Source organism: Haliotis asinina, chromosome 2 (assembly GCF_037392515.1).
Source record: "Haliotis asinina isolate JCU_RB_2024 chromosome 2, JCU_Hal_asi_v2, whole genome shotgun sequence".
In the NCBI taxonomy this organism is placed as follows: domain Eukaryota; kingdom Metazoa; phylum Mollusca; class Gastropoda; order Lepetellida; family Haliotidae; genus Haliotis; species Haliotis asinina.
This window is the reverse complement of record NC_090281.1, coordinates 89,753,823-89,773,931: the sequence shown is the minus strand read 5'-3', so window position 1 is coordinate 89,773,931 and position 20,109 is coordinate 89,753,823. Positions and strand designations below refer to the sequence as shown.

The 20,109-nt window shown below is 43.3% G+C and overlaps 2 protein-coding genes across 2 annotated transcripts in view; one reads left to right on the top strand and one right to left on the bottom strand.

Annotated features, from left to right (window-relative positions):
- Nucleotides 1–244: 244 nt before the first annotated feature.
- On the top strand, nt 245–5,859 carry LOC137274556 (scavenger receptor class B member 1-like). The gene is made up of 4 exons (XM_067807810.1): nt 245–313; nt 1,198–1,249; nt 2,007–2,189; nt 3,814–5,859. The coding sequence occupies exons 1-4, from the start codon at nt 255–257 to the stop codon at nt 3,874–3,876; spliced, it is 357 nt and encodes a 118-aa protein (XP_067663911.1). The 5' UTR covers nt 245–254; the 3' UTR covers nt 3,877–5,859.
- Nucleotides 5,091–20,109, bottom strand: part of LOC137274555 (OCIA domain-containing protein 1-like) — a 27,823-nt gene continuing 12,804 nt past the window's right edge. The window contains exons 5-8 of the mRNA XM_067807809.1: nt 8,774–8,906; nt 7,802–7,956; nt 6,179–6,379; nt 5,091–5,581 (exon numbers count right to left, since the gene is read on the bottom strand). Coding sequence (XP_067663910.1) covers nt 5,541–5,581; nt 6,179–6,379; nt 7,802–7,956; nt 8,774–8,906 — 530 coding nt within the window. The 3' untranslated portion in view covers nt 5,091–5,540. The remainder of the gene's footprint in view (nt 5,582–6,178; nt 6,380–7,801; nt 7,957–8,773; nt 8,907–20,109) is intronic.

Here is a 20,109-nt window from a genome sequence, read left to right as displayed (position 1 = left end):
CGTTAGCCATAAATGGCTGTTTTCTTCCAATTATCGCATATATTATGGTATACCCCTTGTTTTCACTATACATCATGCCTAAGTTTGAAGAATCTGACGCTGTGTCTATTTCACAGGAGTTCGAGGCGAAAAGTACCTCTATATACCTGTATGTCTTTCTAACGCCCTTTTGGAGACATCGTTGTTCTGCTGTATATCAATGTCACTCACACAACATTGTTTTAATTTTAATTGTGTAGACGTCCGGAGTACCTATGGAGGTTGCCATTCGCTTACAGATAGGGGTATACGTTTCGAATTTTTCGAAAATAAGGTAAATGATGATTTATATAAGAAAGGTATGACTATTTCTGATGAATGCAATTGTATTTTACAGTAATGTCATCCTGTAGATTATCTTTATCTTATATTACTTTTGTAACCTCAGTGTCATATATACAGTCAGTGAGTTTTCTTTTACACTTTTACGCTGCACTTAGCAGTATTCTAGCTGTATGGCGGCGGTCCATGTAAAAAGACTTAAGGAAGCATTAAGTGTAATTTCACTTAATTAAGAGAACGGAGATGCATTTTTCGAAAAATCTGATCTCTTTTACATGCATACATACTGCCACTACTACAACTACATCCTCGATATCTCCAGGGTCTACGTTCCGAAAAGTCTCCACTATACCCTGGAAGCATCTACGGCTCAGCCCGATAAAGTTATTACCTCCCTTGGCTGGCTTTTTATCCAATCAGGTGTCTACGCTGGGAATTTGAGCGAACCAATCACAACTCACTTTCGCTTTTTAAATTCTCTAACCGATTAAACTTGGCAAACAAACCATGCGTAGGTTCTCTGAAAGTATTAGATGGATTTCTTGCATATGTTTTAAAAAAAGGTTTCGGACGGACTTATAAAGTTGCATTTATGATTTCCCCAAATTGTGAGTCGCACGGCGAGTAAACCTTCGCAGTTGCAACTGCTACCTTTGTTGACACTGGCAAGTTCGGTTATAACGGCGACCATTCTGATTGGCTACTGTGAGAAAGCGGAGTCAGCAAAGGGAGGTAATAAAATTATCGGGCCGACCCGTAGGGTATAGTGGAGACTTTTCGGAACGTATACCCTGGAGATATCGAGGATGCTACAACTACTACTAATACAGAAACAGATACAATGCTGACACTGGTATAATCACTTTGATTTTGCAGACAGCTGGAGCACACAACGTCCTACTTCCACCCAATATTTTGGTTTAATGAGGTATGAGGTATTTACATTTTTTCCTTCTATGCTGACCCGTGAAGATCCGCGAACTGATCTACAGTAGCCCATGCATATCGTAAGAGGCACTATCAGGATGGAATGGTCAGGCTCACTGACTTGGTTGACACATGCTATCGTATCCCCTTTGCGCAGATCGATGATCATGCTGTTGATCACTGGATTGTCTGGTCCAGACTCGATTACTTACAGACCGTCGCCACATAACTGGAATGTTGAGTGAGGCGTAAAACTAAACTCACTCACGCCTGCCACAGCTCACACAGTCTGTGCTGTGGTGATGTTAAAATTACCCAAATATCACTGAGTTAGAAGCCTGTTTCACCTTTTCCGTGACATTACCCCTTTGTGGTCATATGTGCTTTCCCATCTATTCGAACCCTTGATCATAGGTTTCGGCGGTGCCCAAATGACACAAAGTGGAAGCCAGCAGATTGAACCATCCGAACTCATCGAACAGATTTAATGCTCACAAAAAATTAACACAGTGCAGCTATAATATATAGAACAAATCGCGACAATGTTTTTGCTTAAAGCAGTACTCAAGCCTGCTACCCGTCTCTAAGGAACAGCATGGGTTGCTGGAGACAAATTTTAACTCTAATCTTCACGGGTCCCTTAGTTCGAGAATAACGATGCAAAACCATCGTGCCAATGCGGATCTGATATGCATTCACGGTCGTTAAAGAAATTTCTATGAAATAGAGCTGCAGACATTGTGTTTGTTTTTTTCCAGAGCACTCTAATAACCGATGGCCTAGCAAGTCAGCTGCGGACGGAGTTAGTGGAGGTTGTCCAGGCAGTGTCTGTATTACATTATGTGTTGCCCTGTGTCGGGGCCGTGCTGGTCGTGATCAGTGTCGTGTATACATTGTACAGACGGAAACGCCAGAGAAAGCTGAGGAACCAAAGTCTGGAGGTTATTATAAGAGTTACGGGGCGGTGGGGGGTAGCCTTGTGGTTAAAGTGCCCGCTCTTCACGTCGATGACACGGGTTCGATTCCCCACATGATGCTATGTTTGGAGTCCATTTCTGGTATTCCAAGCCTTGATATTGCTATAACCAGCGTAATAACATACTCACTCACTCACCTATAGTGATTGAATTGATGTCTGTTCCCAATCTGGGACACTGTTCCTTTGATCGTGCTTTCGACGGAACCTGAGGCCTGCAACTCTTCCGTCTTTCTCATCATAGCAATATTCCAGCAATATCACAGCGGAGACACCAGAAATGGGCGTGAGACATTGTACCCATGTGGGCAATCGAACCCATGTCGTCAGCGTGGCGAGCGAACGCTTTAACCACTAGGCTACCCCATCGCCCCTAAGACTGACTGTGTGGAGTTATTTGGGAAGCATAGCATTTTATGACATAGCATCTTACTAATGCTCTTACCTTACTATGAAAGGCGATTATATCGTGAGAGGCGACTAACTGAATCGGGTGATCAGACTCGCTGACTTGGCTGACACGTCATTGGTTCCCAGTTGCGCAGATCGATGTTCATGCTGTTGATCAGCTGGTCCAGATTGGATTGTTTACAAACCGTCGCCATATAGCTGGAATATTGCTGAGTGCGGAGTAAAAGTAAACTCATTCACTCGTATCTTATTTTTTCTTGGAAGCTCCTACTTGAGCTCTATCAGTATTTTGTATCACAATGAAATGTAACGACATGTATTGCAATGGTAGAGTGCGAGAGCATTGCTGATTAACAATGAAGATGAGAATTGTTTCAAGGTGGAAAACGGTGTGGGGTGTTGTGGCAGGCTTTTAGTATCAGTCATCTCATGAATGGACAGTAACCGCTGCCTGCCTGATTCTAGATCTGCCACACGCCGATGTTGATTTGACAAAGACAGTGTACGAAATAGATACTGGCCCGACAGCCCGTGGCTAGCAAAAATATAGTCGGGCCGGTAATCTTCAGAGTCACAGTGACCAATGGTTAGTGAATGTTCATGGGATAATTTGGTAACTATATCACTCTCTCCGACGTATGTTATAATACACCTTTAAATCATGCAAGAATATGGCTTGATAACAATGCTCGGCATACTAGAAGCTTAAGCCTAATTATGAAATGTCTACATTCAAATTATGGGCTAGTGAATTATGTTTTGGGCTAGTAACGTTCAGGCATAGCCAGCCTGACTGGGTATTGACTGTTTGGCACTCTGGGGATAGGACTTTAAAAGTGTGGATTATGGAATGTCTTGGATTAGTTCCTAGCCTTCCTGATTGCACCTTGTTTTAAAAAAATACGTTTTTCCTTCGTTAATGTGTTAACAGATCACGTCGGACTATATGTGCCTCGGTTCACTATTAAAGTCAAAAGATTTTCTGCTTATTATCACACAGTACATGGCATGCACATGTCTGATTAAGTGCGGACATAAACCCATCGATCATTTCCTCATAATCATATTCATCATTAGCCTTCATGTTTATGATGTAACGTGTGGCGGAAAATCAATATAATTATTTTTGCTGAATAGAGTAAACAGGACGTTATTGATTTTTCTATTCTTTTTTGCAGAATACTGGACAACCTAAACCGGAATCAGATTCACGGGAAGACGATCCCCTGTTAGTCACGTGACAATACCCCGGATGTTATATGACACTTTAATGGTATTGCAATATAGGCAGATCAGCGCAAGACAAAATGATACTTATTGATTTGTGGTGGGTGTCATAAGTGCATAGATGTCTTTCAACAAAGAGTGAGATTACTAAGTACTAAGTGAGTGAGTGAGTGAGTGAGTGCTCTTATCAACACAGCTGTCAACTGGGCCTTCAACACCAATTGGAAGGAGTGACTATGCCCGTCACTGAATATTGTGAGAACGCCAAGGGTGGACCAATATCCATTTGGCTGTCACGGACGGACATTCAAGTTAGCAGATACTAACGGACACCTTTGGAACAAGCACAAAGTCCATATACGGGAGACTGTCTAAGAGCTAACATAGCCATCCGTGTTTGTGAGACCGTCTTAAAACTAAATACATGTACATTTAGCCTTTTCGTCTGTGACGGAAAAACGGTTTCATTCGTGTGTGTGAGATCGTCTCAGCCCCAGTATAGACTTTTCCAAATGGGTCTGAGGCCAATACACAGAATTATTGATGTGTTTTGAACAGTTTATGCCTGGTGTTTGTAAAATTGCACATCATCACGTTTACTGAGCCTCATCATTATTTTACAACTCGTTGTTGCTTTACTTCGTTGTGGTAATGTACATCATATATGGCGAATGTCCGTAAATAACAGTCTGCAACAAACCGTCGGAGAACCATGTCAGACCACCAATGCCTTACATCCCCTCACACATGCATAAATATATAATGCTGCTGACCTTTCCTGTCTAGGAGTGCCCATATTTTCAGAAACGCAAGGACTTTATGAAAAGATAATGCGGATAAGATAAACAGTTTTTACATTCTCATGTCAGAGGAAATGACTGCATGTCTTAAGGCACCCGGTCTAAAATATTCTGTCTGAAACAAAAACCCAATCATCCCACACAGAATAATATATTGTTACGTCCCCTTTTACAGGCCTATCCCGGGACTAACACTGACATCAATCAAAGTAAAATGATAAAGCATATATCATTGGAAGATGAAATAAAATTAAAATGGAATCTTGAACTGTCCCTAATGCCAAATCATTCTATTCCTTATGTCTCTACGCCCGGAGAAACTGTGGGATGCTCACTAACGCTTCCTCCCATGATCAGGTGATCCAAAGCCATCATACTTGAGTAGATTCCATAGCCCAGGGAGATGTTAATTAGTTTACAAGGTAACGTTTTAGAAATGACTCACTTTATATACACACATTTTACATACATAAGTCTGTCAACTATTTTTCCCATTCCACACAAGCAAAGGAGAGTCTTACTAAATTTTCACAATCCTGGATAATTTTCTAGGGAAAGTCAAGACGCTTCACAGCTCTCTAACCACATACACACATACTGAAAATGACAATATATGCCTTATTGTCAGCCACTGTGCCAAGGCAAATCCTTAACAACCTTGCTTTAACATAACATATTAGTAATCCAAGTCCTTAAAATCAACAAAGATTATCTTCTTTGCATCTACCATATTTGACAATATATTTTGTCATGATAAGATCATATAGTATTTATACTTTAATCTTCTGCACAGTGATATGTTTTATATTATTTTTAGAAACATGAGAAGAGTGCTGTCAATTCACACATGCCACCTCCCAAAGGGAGGTTAGTTGCATCTATTCATCCCATTCATCTCCATATTTGTTCTTGGATTTGCCTGAAACAGAGATTCATAATCATTAAGGGCAGAAGAACAAGAATATACTTAAAACTATTGGGTTACTTAACATGTACAGAGAAATAACTTATAGACTAATTAATATGGAGCACATTGTTTTCTGATGTGATCCGCCTAAACGACAAACACATTTGCAAATACATATTCTCTGTGTGCCTTATGCTATGTCAAAGTAACATATTCTGTGGTGAATGTGTGATATTCATACTGCATAACTGATTAGTGCTAAAGGGATTAATAAAATAAAAATCAGTGAATCAATTGATCTTGTTGTGTCAGCAATTACCTATGAGCTCGGGAGACTAATTGATGTTCTTATAAAATGACTGACTTGTAACAGTGCAAGGTAAACAACATGCTTCATGCTTGTCTCAAACAAGAAGTATCCTTGATTGTCTTGATCATGGTATTAAACTTGCTTCATTGTGTCCCACTATTGTCCATATTATTGAATATTGTGGTGGGGTTTATGATTACAGCCAATTCTTGATGGATTACTGAGTTTTGATTATTGATCTTAATATTTTGAGAGCTAAACCAGCACTACAACTGATATCCCACTGCCAGAAAACCTACTTGTATCTTGTCGTGGGCTTGGCCGTGGTGTGAATTGTCTCCCCTGAGATGATGGTGGCGCTGGTGCTGGCCATGGGGGCTGGTTCAAGGGGCTGTCACTGGATGCCATCTTCCTCTCAAAGTCCATGCGGTTCTGGCTGCGGAGGTCGTCATATGACTTGAAGCTGGGTGCCGCCTTTTCCTGAGCTGGCAGTGGAAAACCTGGAGTGAGTGAGTGTGATAGGGAATGAGTGAAGAGAGTATGTGAGGTGACCTAGACAGGGGGAGTGGGTAAATAAAAATGTGAAGTGATTGTATGAGTTAAGTTCCTGAGTTGCCACTATATGACAAGAGCCTGTTGATAAGGGGTGGTAAGGTGAGGAGGGGTGGGGTGGGGTGGGACAAGAATGTGTAGGGTGACGTGAGGGGTGGTTGAGGGGAGCTGAGGAGAGGTGAGTGAGTGACTTTAGTTTTACCCTGCTTTTAGCAATATTCCAGCAATATCAAGCCGGGGGACACCTGAAATGGGATTAACCCATTGTGCCAAACCTGGGTCTTCAGTTTGATGAGTGAACCCCTTAACCACTAGGCTAGCCTGCCACTTCTCAGGAGGGGTGAACTGAGGAGGGTTGGGGTGAGGTGAGGTGTAGTAATGGGGGGTTGGCCTGAAATAAGGTGTGATATGAAGAGTAGGGGTGAGGTGAGGTGACGTGAGGAGGGTTGAGGTGAGGTGAGGTTATATGAGGAGGGGTGGAGTGGGGTGAGGTGAGGTTATATGAGGAGGGGTGGAGTGGGGTGAGGTGAGGTGATGTGAGGATGGGTGGGGTAAGGTGATGTGAGGAGGGTTGGGATGGGGTGATGTGAGGAGGGGTGGGGTGAGGTGAGGCTATATGAGGACGGATGGGGTGAGGTGAGGTTATATGGGGAGGGCTGAGATGAGGTTATATGAGGAGGGGTGGGGTGAGGTGAGGTTATATGAGGAGGGGTGGGGTGAGGTGATATGAGGAAGGGTGGAGTGGGGTGAGGTTATGTGGGGATGGGTGAGGTGGGAAGAGGTTATATGAGGGGTGGGAAGAGGTTATATGGTTGGGGTGAGGTAAGGTTATATGGGGAGGGGTGAGGTGAGGTTATGTGAGGAGGGGTGGGGTGAGGTGAGGTTATATGAAGAGGGGTGGGGTGAGGTGAGGTTATATGAGGAGGGTTGAGGTGAGGTGATGTGAGGAGGGGTGAGGTGATCTTATATGAAGAGGGGTGGGGTGAGGTCCAAAAAATTTTCAGTTACATTGTTGCAATGTCAGCATAATGTGGCAGGAATGCAGATAAGAATGATTCTACCACTTTCCTGGAACCCACAGGTCTAATGCAGCCAATCTTTGAAACACAATCAGAACAAGTCTTGTGCTAGAACCTATGACCACAGGTTTGAGGCACACCTATAGATGCATCAGTGCAGCTTCCAATGGATGTAACCTTCATGGCTCATCATGGCTTTGCTTGAGAACCGGCTATATACTGAATGGAATGGAGATCTATATGTACGACTGTGAGTATGTGATAAACACATCACATCAAGGTGTTAGTTTGCACAAAATCAAATTCCAGTAATTTCTTTGCAAATGTAGCCTTCCAACATCCCAGACCCACCTTCCTGATCTACACTGGGTCTATCATTGATGTCTAGCCCTTTAGGTATTTGCGCAGGTGTCTTATCTGTGTCAAAATCTGTGCTGCGCATCTCATCCTTTGGTATATCAGAGAGTTGTCTCCCTTCCACAGGTGATGCTGACTGATAAAGTGCCCTGCAGCAGAACAAGTGTGAGAGTCAACATAATGTTCTAGTTATATCACAATATTTTATATCCCCATACTTTCAAAATAAAACTTGTTGTGGAGAACAAGACCACTGTGTGAAATGGTTTCAAAATATTGCGAACCAAATGAGCTGGCCTTAAAAGTTACTTGTCATTTTAAAATTTCAGTGGCTTATAAATGCAACAAAATTTGACATGAGCACACAAAACTTGTCAAGTAGCACAGCTTGTGACAAACTACAAATTAACTTTTCAAAACAAGACTGAAGTGCATAACATTGTCTATGGCAATACTGATTAGACACGTACAATTATTTCATACATAATTTGCAATATTATAATTGAGTTACAGAAAAGAAGGAATGTTTTTATATATCAACATAGAGATCTGCACTAAAAAAAAATTCCATTAAAATTTCAGAAGCACACGCTTGGGACACTTTAGCCTAACAAACATTTTGCAAAAACTAAACAAGTGGGAAAGTCTTTATTTGAGGATTTTTGTGTATGACAATTTTTTTCAGTAAGCACTGCACAGTATACAATCTTCTCCCCTTCAAGACCCATACAATTTTTGAGGGATGGTACACTCTTTAGTGTATACTGTGAACAATTTTGTATTTTTTAAACAACAAATTTGGTAAAATAGTTTCTAATTGGCATGTATTTTTCTATTTTTAAGAAAATCAGCAACCTCAATCAAAATACAAAGGGTGTCCTCCAAGTACAATCTCCAATCTAAGAAAGGCAGCAATGTCAGGGATATGCTGCTGCTTTACAGATATGCATCAATTCTTATACTTACATTTCGTCCTCGGGTTTTAATAGTCCTCTTGCTGCCAAGCCTATATGGCTGTTAGGAATTTTAGCAATTATTTTCTTCTTACATTGGTCAAAGTAAGACATCTTTCCCAAAATGAAGCCCAAAACACAGGCACCTACATCAGCAAGAAAACATCATCACCATATTAACAGGCAGTGTTTCGTCCCCTTGGGCTGAATATCTGAGGTTCTTAGGTTTCATAACACAGGCATCTACTTCAAAAGAAACACACAAAAGCATTGTCACTAACGTGACATAATCCCCTGCCGCATATTATCAAATCAAACTTAAAAAGAAATGAAAATGAAGGTCGTAGTTTAAGATGAAGTAAAATGTCAACAAAAGCATTACTCTCAAACTCTCTTGATATCTTGCACTGTAGTTGTTCAAACACAAACAGCTTCTAAATGTCACTTAAAGAACAAATACACTCAATTTTTTGGTACTCTTTTTACCACTGCATATGAAAGACCTCGTTAGCCATAAATGGAAGAGCATTTTCTTTTAAAAAAAACTTGTGGTTAATTAATACCAAGCGCTCAAAAGTTGCTAAAAGGCTGTCTGTTTCTCTCTCGCCCGCAAACGAAACCATAGACAGGTTACGTAACTCTGTTGCCAGAGCCCTGCAGTGATGTCATAGAAGGAATTTTCAGTTAGTTGTACAGAGAAAATGTGTAGGAAGCTCGTCATTTTGCTGATTTCTCGACGTTACCAAAGACATTTCGAATTGTTGTGTTGACATCAATTGCTCCTTGGGGTTGGGTGATGGTGTCACTATACACAGATTTCTACCGGACCCCATAGTTTGTGCTTAAATTGGTTGTTTGTGTGTGTGAAGCAAGCATTGTGGAAGGGTGTGGTATATGCTAAATTAGATGGTTTGCCTCAAACCACGGATAGAAAATGGAGTTCAAGTTTCATTGAGTTTATAAAATCAAGACTGTTTACAACACATTGCTGACCAAAAAGATTTTGCATGAATATAACACTTTCGTCCACGGAAGCGAGGTTGTGGTCGAAGTGACAATATTATCGTATGTAATTTTATATTGATCCCTGCCTCGATTCCAAGAGTGAAATTGTTATGTTATAAGCAATGTCATGTAAAATCCTAATGTCCATCAATAAAATACATATTTTTCTACCAGTGAAAAGTCATTTGATTTTGTAAGTCGGTGAAAACAAACTTAAATAGCATTTATCCTCAGACAGGGTGCAGCCATTTCTTAAAATCGTGAAGTCACAGGGTAAAGTCTGTTAGAATTATTGATATTATGGTTTGTTTTCATCAAGTTAGAAAATCAAAACTACTTTTTACTAGTAGTTAAATATGTATCTGAATCATGGCCAAAAGGATTTTGCATGATACAACCTATAACATAACGATTCTTCCACGGAAGCAAGGGGGTCGAAGAGACATTAATGTTGCAAGCAACATTATATTGACCTCCACCTTGCTTCCAAGAGTGAAATTGTTATGTTATAAGCAATGTCATGCAAAATCCTATTGTCCATCAATAAAATACATATCTTACTACCAGTAGAAAGTGATGCTGCTTTTGTAAGTTGGTGAAAACAAACTTAACTAGCATTTATCCTCAGACAGGGCACCGCCATTTTTGAAAATGGTGGAGTCATGGACTAAGGTCCATTTGAGATCATGGTTTGTTTTCATCAAGTTAGAAAATCAAAACTACTTTCTACTAGTAGTTACTCCCAATTACTTTATAATCATACTTGTATGCATTTTGAAACTTAATAAAACGAAGCGATCTGCGAATGTACAACAGGGATGTAATATGTAGACATTTTATAGTTTGCCTATAAGTAGTATAGGGAATGATAGTCCGAAAACACTTTTCAAAACCCCCTCTAAAAAGCCTCATTTAGTAAATGAGGCTTTGGTGGGACCCTTAGCTCTTGCTATTATTACCCCTACTACAAAGCTACGCCATCACGTTTACCGTGACTTGGCAGGCGGTAACACTGTGCCGTACGGTATGATCAATAATTCTTCTCTTACAAATCCCCTACCCGGCCCACCCCTCAAGTAGTACAAGTTAGGTTCGTCGGCTTTCATATCCACTTTATCTATGTTGTAAGTTTTGACTGACCATATAGGATCGGTGGCTCGCTTACGGCTATCGCCCTCGTGTTCCCCTGGCTGGTATAGATACCTAACTAAGGCCCTATCTGGTATCTGTTTCTCCTTTCCACGCAATGGAGCAGACGACTCTGCTAACACTGATTTTAGTTTGATAGCGTCTACCGGTTTCTTACCGGTGAGACGGGTGACTTCATGGTTGATTGCCGACACCACCTTGGGTAACCTCGTGACCCATTCAGTCGATCGTTTTCCAGGGGTGGCCATCTCCCTAGCATACTGATAGCCGAACAAGCGCTCAGCCAAAGTCCTATTAAATCTCTCAACTATGGCTTGGCTGCGATGGGCTCCGGCCGTGCCACGTCTGACCTTTGTATCGTGTTTGGCTAGCAGTTGTGAAACGGCACCCATGAACTCCCGTCCGGGATCAACTTGCAGCTCTGTTGGCCAAGTCAGCGGGCTGCGTTTGTATATGCGTTCTAATCCTTTGGCTACTTTGGCCGAAGCTTTCGTGGTCAAGGGTTCGGCTTCCTTGTAACGACTGGCTACGTCCACTACGGTTAAGGCATACTTGTACCTCTTATCATGAGGTAGGAACAGTAGGTCTGCCTGGTGAATGCTATTAGGTATGTTAATTCCGAAACTCCTTCTAGGTACGTAGCGTGGCGCCGGCAAATAGATCTGCCACAGGGCTTGTTTTTCAAGCCACGCTTTGGCTTTCTCTGGTGATACTCGTGCCATTTTAGATAGCTTATCTACTGCGCTAGCTCCTTTCCAATATCCACGCGGGCTGTAATAAATAGCCTCAAATTTTTTCATGTCCATACGCGTATGTGTTTATACCATCAATAGCTATCCAACGTTTCGTGTCCATAGGCGATAGGGACGTCTTGTTTATAGTCAGTCCGTATATCTTATGTCCATCACTTCTAAGCGTGTTCATCTTATGCCTAAAGGTACGGGTCTTGAACAGGGCCTCCTTGAATCTGGCGTGTTTGATGTGTTGTTTCACCACATACTTCTTAACCCCTTTAGCTTTTCGGATCTCACTATTGTCGGCTTTCAATATGGAGTACATCTTAGGCCTCAAACCTATGTACTCAGCTATTGGCGTGCCAGCACACTCGTCCTTCATCTTACCTAGGACCTTTTTATTTACCGTGCTGTGTATAGTATGGGTCTTAGGATAGTCGCTGGTGTCGTATAAATCGATGTGTTTTTTCATGTCCTCGTACACGTCCTCGGTTCGAATCTCCATCAGCAGGGAATCCGTGTCAGTGTACAGCACTTCGCACCTGTCGCCGTACTGTTTCTTGAGCTCGTTGTAGTAAAAGTCGTACATCAGGTGTTTGGATAAATCGAGGATACTCATCCCAACGTAAACAGGTCGGTTGAATTTTATGTGGCTTTTCTTCATGTGTATGGCAACTAGGTCGTCTGTGAATATTTTATTACGGTTGAATGCCGGACTGGCTATCAATTTCCTGAGCTTGTCTTCCTCACTAGATCTAACCAGTTTCACGGTTACGCGTTTCCTAAGGTTTTCCATAGTCTTACCAAACACCGAGTTGTTCATGAGCTTGTAGAGATTTTTCTCAAAATCACTGGTGGCTTTTTTTCGTAGGTCTGTGTTCATTCTGATGTAGGGCTCCATCCATGGGCTCTGGTCGAACATGAGCACCCTGTGTATTTTGGTCAGCCTCATACCCAATGACAGGTACAACTGTAGGTTGCGATAGTGAACTATGTACTTGGTCTTATTCATTAAGTTAGGCACGAGTTTCTCAACGTCCGCCACACGACCACCTGACAAGTTATGTTGGTACTCAGACATCCAGTCTGTGTTAACCTTCATACGTTCGGGTGCAAGGGGATAGCTGTTGTGCGATGTGTGTAATTCCTTGGGATACTCTAAGTCAACTTCGAGGATATACCCTTTATTCGAATCTGGTGCAATGCTCATAATATCAATGTTTGGTACCCATTCGAATCCTCCTGTAGGTAGATACTGGCTCATGGCCCAGCCGTACAGGTTATTTGCGTCGAGGTAGAGAATGTGATTGGTTGGTTTGTTAGGATCGTAACCTTTCACGTATTGATTATTTGCTTTCGCGTATCGTTTGGATACCATGGAAATCCCACCTCGCAAGCCTTTCTCAATGAATAGGTGCATGTCGTAATCTGTGAGCAATTCTAAATTAACTCCTGTCTTTTTAAGCAAGGCGTCCCACGACAGACCTGGGCTGGTGTAATACCATGCGGGGTCGAGTTTATACTGCTTGAAACATGTTTGCCGAAACGTCTCGAACACGTCGGCTAACAGCAGTACATCTGTCCTCAAGTACAGGTCGTGATAATCGCCAAGGTTCTTACAACCAAGTTTATTCCATACGTTAATCGCGTGCGAGTAATCGTCTCGTGAGACGGACGCCTCATTCAGCTTGCTATAAAAGCAGTCGATAGGAGGTAGTCTGGTCTCTGTGAACTTAGCCCAGCTATCCATGTACTCATATGGGTATACGCCCTTCCTCATGAGCAGGTGTCTAGTCTCGGCGTCTGTGTATCGATCTGTGATAGGGAAGGTATTGTTGGCCTTGACCAGACTGTCGAGTGACGACAGGAGGAATTGAAACGAGTCAATGAACCTAAGTCCGTTTAAGCTGAAGGAGATGTATCTCTCCATGTTGTTGGGGATGCACGTTATATTACCATCGATTTTCGCGATGGCCTGCATGATCAAGTGAGAGTCGTATCCTCTCAAGTTGTGAAAGACAACGGGAATGTTTATTGTCTTAGGATTGATTTTAAGCTTGAGGTTGCACGCGTTGTGAGCGGCGCCTCTATACTTACCAGTTATGTGGCAGTGATCTCTCACCGAATCACCGTTAAGTGGTGAGTCGCACACGTGACAGTTAGTGCTACTGGCGTGAGCTAGCATGTCGGCTCTGGTCATACGCATTGGAGCGATTTTATACAATGCATTCCTAATAATTTTTTCTTCCTCCTGCAAGCACTTTAGAAACCTTTCAGCCGCGTCAGGACCCCTATACACTACCGGAGCTTTCGTTTCCCCGTCACAACGGACGACAATGTATCCAAACGAACAGGCTTTATGCTCTTGTGTTTTGTGTGTGAAACTCCCACTAGTGGATGATTCCCCTACAATTAAGGCTTCGAAGTCGGCGTATATAATATAAGGCACAGACATTTGATTCTTGTGATTGTCGAATTTTAGGATATTTTCACCTTCCTTAGGCATGTCGACTCGTATGGCCGTCTGCCCAACACCTTGGCAATCCTCCAGGTGGGATTCTAATAAATCAGCCCGACTGAAACAGTGTAGGCATCGTACACAAAAGTGTTTTTCCCCAACGTGTTTCGACTGGTCGTGCAACAACCGGCTGAGATGTTTTATCCACGTGTAGTGATACGTTTCACCTTTTTGAATCATGAATAAATTAATAACTTGACAATCCTTCACCGGGCTGACCCTGTGTACTATTGTTGTGTTACCTTCGTGTCCAAAGACATTTATAGCCAGATTATTCTGTTTTTCTACTTTAGTGATCTGGGATATTGGGGTGGGTTCATCTATACCATCCCAGTTGAGCCCATCGTCCTGTGGATAATTAGAAGGCCTGTTCGGATTAGTGGCAGCTGGAAATAAGGCTGACCTGATAGATAACCTCAGGCAATCGTTTCCTCTATTCTTAACGTTTACTATGGCTTGTTTGTTCTTATAGTAGGGAGGCAAGGCTAGGTATGACCCACCTCTGAACGGCACGTATTTAGCTATATCTAGATAGACATTATCGATTTTATCTACAGCCCACCCGGACCCTAAGTGTGTGTAGCGTTCTAGGTATTCTCGTATCTGCTGAAAACTTGTATCGATTGATGCGTCAATGGTCTCTGCATGTGTGACGACCTCTTGTTTACCTCGGAAGTAAGGCTGAACATACTCAGTGGTACTCCCAACCTGCTTATCGAGCGACATTTTCACTGTGATCTGAAACTTGATACTTCCTAGATTATTTAGTTCCTGGTTGACCTTATCAGCTATCAGAGGCTTGATATCTATAATGTCTATGTTTCTATCAATGTGCATGCGCCAACCTCTCAAATAATTGCCTACGGCGTGCTCAGTGCGCACAAACTGTAGGTCAATAGCTCTATTCTGTCGTAATAATTCTACAAGCTGTGGTTTTCTCATACGAGAATACCCACCTAAACCCAAATCGTGTACCTCGGCTTTCAGTTGTTTTACAGTTGGACGTGCTACTGGGGTATGTGATAACAATGCGGTTAACCCGGCTTTCCCCAGTTTTGAATAACCCGTGTATCCAAGTTGTTTCGCTTGAGCTTTTAACTGTTTTACCATAGGAGGGATTTCTAAACCTAGTAATCTCAACAATGCTGGCTTCCGCATTCTAGAATACCCGATAACACCTCTCTGCTTTGCGGCCCGCTTGAGCTCGCGCACAGTAGCCATAGTGTTTACACCTAAGAGAATCAATGTCTAATTGGTCGGCAGTAACTCTTAAAAAATATTTTCTGGTGGCCGGGTACAATTCTAGACATTCTGTCAAATCGCCCCACGTACCTGGTAAAATATATAGTGTGGCTGTTTCAATCCAGTACTCGCCTTGGGTATAGTATTCCTTGTATTCACTTATACTCGAAAAACGTTCTATATGGTATTGAGACGCGATATCCCGCTCCCATTCGAAGGGGCGAGTATACTTAACACCCTCTTTAATCCATACCACGTCCACTATTATCTTAAATCTGAAGCTGCCCCATAAGGCCAGTTCATATTTGAATATGTTTTCCACAGACATAGCTATACGTAGGTGTGTATAATCTCTAATTGGAGTCTATCTTGAGCAGTCGCCTACGTTCTTTTATGTAGCCTTTTTTATTCTCGTATATGAGTTGATGTCTGACTACGTTCGCTCCGTGAGCTTTACATAAACAGTAGTGCCCTTTAACCCCGATACCACACACAGAACACGTGTAGTTAGGACTTCCCATATGGAAACAACAGAACCCCTGATTCCTGCATTTCCTACCACAGGCCTCGGTCTTCCCCATAAGTATATATTCGCATCGGTATGGAGCGGGTCTCATGTTTACTTATATAGGTATTTTAGTTTAATTGCTTAGCAACCAACGCAGTAGCTGCTATACCCAACACTATGAAGCCCAGTTCACGATTCATTTGTCCCTTGGATGGTGTGTAGTACTGAGCGAGTGTGGGTTTATTGAGCGGTTCCAATTGTTTACCAGTTAGTAGATAGTATTCTTTCATTGCTTCATCGACATCGTTGAATGTTTTTCACGCGTGAGTTGTTCATTAATAAAATCGATCCTCTGGAGGCGTTTTTTAGCGTACTCAGCCTGTGCTCTTTGTAATTTCTCAGTAGCGAGATCGTGTCGCTTCCTTTCTTCCTGTATTTCAGCCGCGTGATCATCTCGTAGTTTCGAGAAGAGGAAATTACTCCCGGAAAATGCCAGGGCATTCACTAACGCCCCACCAACCATCATAGCTATCGTGGCCATCCCTATATTTATTTCATTATATTATCAGGTATTATTCCTTGTTTTACTAGGATGTCTTTTGTGGCCATCGCCATACCAAGGTTCATTATGAGCATACCCATATCCTGCAGGTTGAAATCTAGCTTGATAGTTGGTTGTTTAAGCACCATTTTAGTCAACCGAGCGTACCCTACTGCTAGACTGGCTACCACTGTGGCGTGGTATGCGTCGTTGACGAACGTTTTCCCCTCAGACATTATGTATATGATATAAAATATTTTAAATTATAACATGATATGCGGGTCTACCATGGGGGATACCCCCATACCCCCACTGTTGGGGGTTACCTCACTGTTGGGTTGTGGCTCACTGTGGGAGGTGTATAACCATGTTATAACCACGGCAGAAGTTACGCCTACAGCCAACAACAGTCGGGTTGGGTTAGTCATTTTATGTTGGTTACACCACCGTTTTTTACCGGCAGCTACTCTCTTAGGATTCTTCTGCCTGGTTACTATAGGGGGTGTGGGGGGTACCACCACTGGGGTCTCCACCGTCACTGGTTCCTGTGAATCCACTGGGGTCTCCTCCTGTGCAGTATCCATCTATACTATTATTATTATTCTTTCTCTCAAATTGACAATGTTTTGCCGTGATAATCGCCGCCGTCACTGGAGCCAACAACATACCATATTTGTGGTACAACCCGCAGCTGATAGAGCTCACGGCGTGTTCGATAAAAGGGTCTTTATCTAGGTCCTCCCACAGGTAAAGTCGGCGCTCTGGTGGAATGGGAAGGAATTGTGATACAATACCGGTGTATATCTGGGTCATAGCCGATCCTATTGTCTTTGTCATTTCTGCTCCGAGCCGGGACTCGTATCTAGCGTACAGCTTATCGATTTCTTCGGCTGACATTTTGTGAATTTTATCCGGGGTGTAGTCTCCAAAGTAATGTTTGGCTTTGCCGCCAACAGCCAACGCCACCAGTTTCTCTCGCTTGGGGGAATCCCCAGTTGGGGAACCCTCCACAGACAATTGTTCGAGCAATTCCTCACACTCCATCTTATAATATAACAAGTAAGATTTAGTTTTAACTATATAATACCCGATGCAGACAAAACACAGAGAAATGAAAGTTAAGTTGCACACGATAAATACTTCAAATATCATAGCTATATGCTTAGCTTTGCTTAGCTTTAGCTTAGCTTTGCTTAGCTTTGCTTAGCTTTGCTTAGCATACTATATAAGCCACGGGTTGGTCGGTCTTTAGCACGAGCTTAGCGTGTTTAGTTTCAGCGAGCTGTTTCTTCACCCGTTCCCGTTCTAATTTACTCATCACATCGTTCTCTCTCAAACACTCCTCAAACGAATCCCTATCCTTGCAGTGAAATAAGGCCACCCATCGCGTCTGCTCCCTGAGGTCTTTCAACACCGAGTTGAACTTCTGCGTTAGCACCCAGACGCTGTGATTTGCATGCCGGCCGGAGAAGGCCAGGTACGATAGCATGTCTCTCTTTTTTGTTATCTCGCGATTAGCGCTGCAGTCGTCCAGTATGAACAGCGTCGGTTCCCCTTTAAATTTCTCGTGAAGAGCTTTCAACCAGTCCTGCAGGCGTGTTCCAGGGTCGATTTTGTGTACGTCCGGGTCCGTCATCACCCAAGGTCGCGCGTACGTTTTATTCATGCTCAGAGTAGGGCACATGATAACGATGTTATCGAACACATCCTTGTAGTAACCCTCCAACATATCCAACACGAAAACGGTCTTCCCACAGCCAGTCTGCCCGCATATGATAGCGCAGTGTGGGTCAGTGGGTAGTTGTGGGTACCCCTGGGGGGTGTGGGGGTCTTGTTTATTGTTGGGGGGTGTGGGGGGGTACCCCCCATCAGTAGATGGCTTGCACGAATCTCCCATTGTCTATATTAAGTTGCGCGTCCATAATAACGTACAGATATAATTTCAACTTACCAGCGGTTTGAGCCTTCTTAGTAATCTGGATGGTTATCCCTTCGCTGCCGTTATCTATACGACGTCCGCTACCGTGCAGTTTATCATCATCCGTGGATCGCATGTCCAACCATAGGGCGTACTTGGTGGTCAGGTATTCACCGATCTGCACGGAGCTTAGGTCCAGGTCCTTTATTATGTAATCCCCCACTGGTAGCTTTTTTATCTCATCCCACTGCTGGTGTGGTCTCATACCATGACTGAACAGCTGGTTGGGCACGCCCTCGATGGTCACTTCCACCTTTTCAATCTCGGGGTTGAAAAACTTCTCGCTGTCCCTCTGGAATGGCTCGTAATCCTCCACGGGGACGACCAGGATACCTTTCATCGATCTCGCCGGCACGTTCAGGTTGATATTCCACACAGTGTCGCTCTTATCTCGCACGACTGATCTATGTCTCAGTACGCGATCGTATAGGATAGCCATCTTCCCAGAGTACTGACTTCGAACCTGCCTGGCCAGCTCCGGGCTAGTGACCATGTCGAACTCCAGAGAGATGTTGTCTATGGCATAACTGGCCTCATCACCGTTCGGCGTACGCACTACTTTGCTATAGTCGTTAAACGTGAGCTCGTATTCGAGCCTATCACCCAGCGCGGCCTGGTAAAACGGCGCGTGTCCCGTGAGCAACTCGAAGTCGAGCGGCACGCAGAATCGATTCCCGTATGCTAGAGCGATGGCCTTTTCACCGGCCGATAGCTTGTCTTGTTGGTCTTGCGTGAAGACATACCCTATGCGTGCCCGGGTTGATTTGCTGATACCCTGGTACACATCATTGACTCGTTCTCCATCGCTTTTCCAGAGATCCTTGTAGCAGTGAAACACGTCGCTGTCGTCGATGCTCAGCACCTCGTTACCGCTGATCTTGACGGTCGTTTTCTTGATGATAGCTCGACCCACGTTCCGCACTAGCTCGCGTTTGTCGTTGTCGGAGGTCAACGTGATATTGAACGCCAGTCGAACAGTGCCTGGTACAATGAGGTCATTCTCACCAAGGTTTGGAAATCTAACCAGCAGAGTTTGATTCTGGTCTATCTTGCTGGGATTGTTGGTGATGGTCACCGACTGTCGCACGGCTCTGGCGCCTAATGGCTCTCTCAATTTTCTGAAAGGATCTAATTTTCTGCCGTACATTGTTATATAAATGAAATATATTTTTAATACTAATGGATGAAGACATACCTATGGATGATATGCGGGGCGCTAGTGCCCAGGTATACGATGATGACCAGGAGACCTCATTCTCGCAAGGTGACGAGCTCCTTAAGGACGCCGTCGATGATTATTACAACGCAGTTGAAAATAAATCCAAACTCAAGCCGTTGGGAAGGAACTATTCCGATTTTACCCTCAGCAATGGCACGCTGCGTTTGAAGTCTCGCCCGGAGATCGATCTCATGAATAAACGCACTAGAGAACCGCTTGCTTTATCAACATTAGCCGGTAAACATGGAAGTCAGTTGGTCCAAGATGAACTAGGTTTCATAGATTACGGTGGCGCGCGACCTAAGCAGTATCCTCCGAAGTTAGTTCAAGGTCTGGAAAGTATCAGGGACGCCATATCAGATCAAAACATGACTTATGATATTAAAAAGGTGTTGGCCGACTACGAGAACAAACCCTTCCCGGGGCTCGAATTTACCGTTCGGGAACTGCGGGGG

Coding starts and splice junctions, on each gene's coding strand:
- LOC137274556 (XM_067807810.1), top strand. CDS start 255: ATGGAGGTTGCCATTCGCTTACAGATAGGGGTATACGTTTCGAATTTT. Junction 314..1,197: donor TCGAATTTTTCGAAAATAAG/GTAAATGATGAT, acceptor TTGATTTTGCAG/ACAGCTGGAGCACACAACGT. Junction 1,250..2,006: donor CAATATTTTGGTTTAATGAG/GTATGAGGTATT, acceptor GTTTTTTTCCAG/AGCACTCTAATAACCGATGG.